Source organism: Python bivittatus, unplaced genomic scaffold (genome assembly GCF_059951505.1).
Source record: "Python bivittatus isolate LINGU-HERP-01145 unplaced genomic scaffold, Pbiv_v1 ctg000020_np1212, whole genome shotgun sequence".
NCBI lineage: Eukaryota > Metazoa > Chordata > Lepidosauria > Squamata > Pythonidae > Python > Python bivittatus.
In genome coordinates, this window is record NW_028277030.1 from 5,248,380 (window position 1) to 5,253,964 (window position 5,585).

The window sequence follows — 5,585 nt, forward strand, 5'->3', positions numbered from 1 at the left end:
GGCCAATACAACATTGGACAAGTTGAGCTGTTCCTCTTGTTAGGTATCAAAGAAATTACAGCTCCCTTCCAAGAAAAAGGAAGTTCTTGGTGTTGCTGAATCTCATTTGTTGCCTGAGTTAATAGTTTGATCAGAATTTCCTGATTATATACTGTAGTCTAGAGCTGGATGTTTTTCCATCATTATTCTTACTACTGCTACTACTAGGAATATTAGTATTTTATTGTTTTTTGAAGAAAGAATACAATTGATAACTAGGGATAACAAGCAAATGTGAGATTTGCCCCGTTCGACAGAGAAACTCTCGTGACACGTGTGGTTCACAAAGAAGGTTTACTCATGCGTAACGTAGTAGTCACAAGCAAAGCCAGGACTGGCTTGGTACAATTGCATCACTTGTTATATTCCCCCCTTCCCGCGCTTTTTCCCGCCTCGTGATCGCGTTGCGGCTGTGGGCTATTAGGCCCCCCAATGTCCCCCCTGATCGTTCATGATGGCAGGGTCGGTCAGAGTCCATTGTCCTTGATTGCCAGTCCCCCTCCGGCTGGGTTGGCCCCTCCCTGCTACGTGCAGACCCGCGGGTTCTGTGCTGCGTTGCGATCTTGTTTCGCTGCCCTGCGGCCCCGTTCCTTGCTTGCTCGCGCCGTTATCAGTTCATAATTAAAAGCTTCCGCTGCGGTTTTCCTGTTTAGCTGGCCGCAGGTGGCTCGTTAATTAGCGGCGCTTTCGGTTCCTCTTTTCCCCGCTAGCTACCGCCGGTGGATTCCGCGTGGTCTGGTTGCGAGCTTCCCTGCAACCCCGTGCTTCCCTGAAGCCTCGTGCTGACCGAACCTGACAGCAAATACATGAATTTGCACTTGGGACTATTGCAGAAAAAATGATATTGTTTTTAAAAAAAGGAATTAAAATTATTCTTTTTAATTAAGGGAAAAGAGACAGAAAAATCCTACATGAAACAGAAGTTGAAACAGAGAAAAAAAAATTAATAAAAGAAAAAGGAAACAAATGGCCCAAAAGAAAAATGCAGTAACAGCAATACAAAGCACTTTGCATTTCATGATTTCCCTACTATTCTTCCCCATCAGAATCTACATTTTGTGGGTCTATCGATCATTGGAATCTGGTATCTGGTCAGATTTTGCCTGACTGTCAAAATGGAGGCATTGCAAAGGCTGCAAAAACAGCTTGTCATCATTTTTTTCTGTCGGATCACCGTAACACAGCACAGGTCTTGTACGGCATGGGAGGGGTTGTAAGTCCAAGATCAGGGGTCAGGTCCAGATCATCTTTAGATGCCCCTGGGGGTGGCTGGAAGGTGAATCCCTGCAGGAGGCTGGTAAAGAAGAGGAAGAGCTCCGTTTTGGCAAGGTTCTCACCAGCGCATGCTCTCCGACCTGGAAGAAATCACACGTGGCAAAAAAAGTCTGTTTCTTGGTTTCTCAAACTATTTCACATGGCTGTCCAATGTCCTATGGCCATGAGCGATCAGCAGGCAGAAAAGCAAGGACAGGTCATCGATACGGAAAGAAGTTAAAACGCATTAATGGAATGGAGATGGATTTTTTTTCTGACTACTAGATGGCAGCAGATGTTCTGAATGCGACAATAATGTCAAACAAGGTGGAAAATTAACACCCAACAAATAGAGTAATGCCTATCACTGGGTTATTACTCAACTGGACATAGTCCAAAAGAATTCATTGGGATGATTTTAGGCCTCCCCAGGGCAGCCCTTTTGCTGATCTACTACTCTGCCTTTTGGGGGGAACTTAGTTCTTGGAACAGAGAAAACATTAGAGATAGGCTTCTTGGAAAGGATGCTAATAAAGATTCTAATGCAGTATAGTCATCTCTAATTTCATCCTGGAAGCATTAGTATAAAACCTCTGAAGCCTCCCCCAGAATCCAATTAATATTACCAGTGCCCCACTGGAAAAGCCTTTTACATCCCGTTGGCTGCAGACCAGGCCTTTGGAATAGCTTGATGGGAGATTTGGTAAGCTGAACAGCGTCTCTGTCCCTGCGTTGTCAGTCAAGGGGAGGACATTACTCACTATGTCCTCTACTGCCCAGTTACAATGAAATCAGGGCCAGACTACTGATAGTAGGTGAACTCAATGACTGGATTGGATTCTTTCAGGTACGTTTCAAAGCATTAGGAATCAGGGTCCTACTTTTGCCTTCTTGTCATTTGCACTTAGAAATAAATTTTTCGCTTTTTAATTGTAGCCCTGGCTTTGTCTTGACTCCATTTCCTTATGTCTAATACTCTTTTTATTATCTTATTTTGCTCTGCTTTATTGTGTTTTATGCTCTGCTACACTGCTATGACCTAAGAAGAATCCTATTTACTTACAGGGTCAAGCTAAGAATCCCCAAAGCCTGCAGCTCTCTCAAGGCCAGAGTCAGCCAGGAAGGCTTAAAGGGAAGATTCATCCTGGATTGCCAAAATACAGAGGTGCTGCGACCAATGTAGTAGGAAGAACAGGAACTGATGCACAGAGTGATGGTTCTACAGATAGTTTGGAAACAACAGACTAGTCAGTCAATGAGGGGTAATGTCTGGCCACAAATGTTGTCCATTAGGTTAAACTCTGTGAAATTAACGTCTATGTCATTGAGCTTTTGTCAACTGTTTTCTTTTCAAACAAGGTGTTAAGGGTTGCCTATTCTTGGATACACGCTCACACATTAGGGAATCTTACCTGCAGAGAAGGGCAGGAATGCATCTTTTTTCAGAAATTTTCCCTCAGAATCAAGAAAATGCTCAGGATAGAATTCATGAGGTTTCTCCCACTGAGATTCATCATGGAGCACTGATGACAGCAGTGGAATAATCTGCATGCCCTAAAAATTGAAAAGGAAAATATGATTTGAAATGGAGTGCTGTATGTCCATTTAACATATTGCTATATGCATTATTATAGTGATTTTTTGAAAGTTTAGTTGAGAAGTTAATACCGAGCCTGGAGAAACATTCCATTCCCACCCCCACCCCCCGCAAAATGCCACTACATTTTAAAATGATCTTGCAAATATATCTCTTGATATAAATACTGGGCATGGAGAAATGGACAGGTTGAAAACATTGAAACATGAGGCAAATTAATAGATTATCAGCTGGATCAATGCTCAGCAGCTCTCAAACTGCATTTGACTATACTGAAAAATTCTACCTTATACAGTATATAGTACGAGAAAGACTAGATATTGTATAATGCAGTGATTTCAGATTGATCACCTTGGGAATGAAGAAGCCTTTGAAAGTGATGTCCATGCTGGTTGCATGTGGCAAATTGGTTGGAATAATATCAGCAAACCGTTGAACTTCATGAATTACTGCATCGGTGTAAGGCATTTCTGCTCGGTGTTCTGTTCTTGGCTGGAGAGCTCCAGTCACTTTTGCAATTTCTTCTTGGACCTTCCCTGGGGGAGCAAAACAATATTATGTATTAAGAAACAAGAATAATAAGCAAAAACACATGATTACGGGAGCTATGGATAGTCAATATTTCTAATTCACTAAGACCCAAAACCATCGGACTAAACTTCCACACAGTTATTGGGAGAGGGAGTGCTCATTTTCAAAATACTATTGAATGATCTCCGCCTGCTTACATCCTGTTGATTCCCAAACAAGCAGTGGGAAAAATGAGTATGAGAAACCAAATGCAAGTCTTAGTCAAGAGTCCTATTTAGCACATTTAGAGTTGTGTAGTAGTGTAAAAAAAAAAATGGGAAAGGTGTTTGCAATGAAGGTTCCCACCCCTCCAATTAGAGTGCATTCACAGACTTGTATGAGGAAGGGAGAGGAAGTGATGAAGCATGCATTAGGACATTGGGATGCTAAAAAGTGGTTTGCATACTTGCATGAGATATTTGGATGCAATGCAAGGATGGACTTTGAATCCTGATATCATCATGTTCATGTTGTCTTTTGGAAGTGATCTTGCTCCAGTCACCCATGAGAAGAAAGATCCTTTGCTTCCCAATAAAGCTTGAATGACACACATTCTGATGCCTATTTTTCATGACTTTTCTTTCAAATGAAAATTAGATTACCAATATAGAAGGGGTAGCCAAAAGCCGAACATTTTCATTTATTAACTTCAGTAGTTGTAGAAATGTGGGATCTTCATAGTCATAGCGCCTCCCAAGTAGAATAGAAACTATGATGTTGGAAAAAGCAGCAGTCATAATTGTTTTGACCTCAAATGGTTTTCCTGGGCAATGAACAATAAATCAAAACAGAATTGTGAATGTAACCAGGATTAAATCTGCTAAACAAACTAGATTTTGCATTTTTTAATGCCTTTCTTTCTCATGCCTTTCTTTATTGCAACTGGCTTACCTAAAAGCAAATGGCACGATGAGTTTGTAGGTATGTAGGAATGCTCCGCAAATGGAACCTCAGTTAGTTACTCAAAGAATTTTTAATTTTCCAGATTATTTGTATATCATAGGGCATCTCTTATTTCTTCTTCCTCATGGCAATGAATGGTAAGTTTTATCCCTATCCTTTCTGAGTTGCAAAAATGCAGAGAACTATAAATAACAATGATTAGAGCTCGGTGTCTCTCTTTGCTGCCACCCTATGGTTATCCAGACTTTTGCAACCCAGATACTGTGCATTAGGCACTTTTGACACTGGAGGGTTTAGGGACGAATATTTTGGAAAGTATGAGATTCCTTCTCCTACCATGTCAGCTACCAGTGAGGTGTGCTGCTGAATAAGTGCACCAACAGCAGTTTGATCCTTAGGATTGAATTATGGGGGATCCCATACTGACAATTGAAAGATGATAAGTTTGTTGGAGAACATGGGAAAAATATGAATACTCTAGGTCACTTAATACACTTAGATGATGTGCTTTTGGTCTTTGAAACACTACAAGAGGTTTATCATTGTCCCAAAGCAGAGTGGAGCAAACAGTCCAGTTTGCACCACCTTTTCATGCCCAGATGGAGAGCTTACAGCCCCAACTCCTCTCTCTATAGAGGATCTAGAGGATTCTGTAAAGAAAATTAAGTGTAGAACTGTTATTTTTGAGAGATCTTTGGGTTACACTAAATTAACTTTTCAAAACTTCTGGAAGCATTTTGACATCCATAAGTGACATTTCTGTAAATATAATTTGTATAAATTAATCAGCTATGCATCTTTGCAGGAAAATACTGGTGAGTTTAAGAACTGTTGGAGAGAGGATACTCCAAAAGCACTCCTTGTTCACTTGATATAATCTGAGGAAATTATTTCACATTCTACGTTTGTCCTGGAGGATGCTCCGGTAGAGCCTTAGGAGGAAATGCCAGCCCACCTGCATAAGTTGTAATTGTCTTCATCAAAACACTACACTCTTCAGTGATTTTGTCTTCAATGGTCCTCTTGCCCACTCCGTAGTCCCGTAATGTGGATAACGTGAACCCTCGCATCACTTTCCAGTTCTCACCATGAGCAAAAACAACACCTGGAGAGAAAACATAGAGAAAGGGGGTCAGATTGAGAGATGTAATTTTACCAAGAAAAGTCCATGATTTTGCACATCATTTGGGGGGAAGTTTATCTGGTTATTCTTAAAAATCAG

At 41.0% G+C, this 5,585-nt stretch overlaps 1 protein-coding gene across 1 annotated transcript; it reads right to left on the reverse strand.

Annotated features, from left to right (window-relative positions):
• Positions 1-956: 956 nt before the first annotated feature.
• On the reverse strand, positions 957-3,404 carry LOC148216968 (cytochrome P450 2K1-like). Its single transcript, XM_088133902.1, has 3 exons — positions 3,242-3,404; positions 2,706-2,847; positions 957-1,394 (listed from the first exon to the last, which is right to left on the reverse strand). The coding sequence occupies exons 1-3, from the start codon at positions 3,356-3,358 to the stop codon at positions 1,210-1,212; spliced, it is 444 nt and encodes a 147-aa protein (XP_087990028.1). The 5' UTR covers positions 3,359-3,404; the 3' UTR covers positions 957-1,209.
• Positions 3,405-5,585: the final 2,181 nt, after the last annotated feature.

Coding starts and splice junctions, on each gene's coding strand:
- LOC148216968 (XM_088133902.1), bottom strand. CDS start 3,358: ATGCCTTACACCGATGCAGTAATTCATGAAGTTCAACGGTTTGCTGAT. Junction 2,848..3,241: donor AAGGCTTCTTCATTCCCAAG/GTGATCAATCTG, acceptor TTCAATTTTTAG/GGCATGCAGATTATTCCACT. Junction 1,395..2,705: donor ATTCCTGCCCTTCTCTGCAG/GTAAGATTCCCT, acceptor GATTTCTTCCAG/GTCGGAGAGCATGCGCTGGT.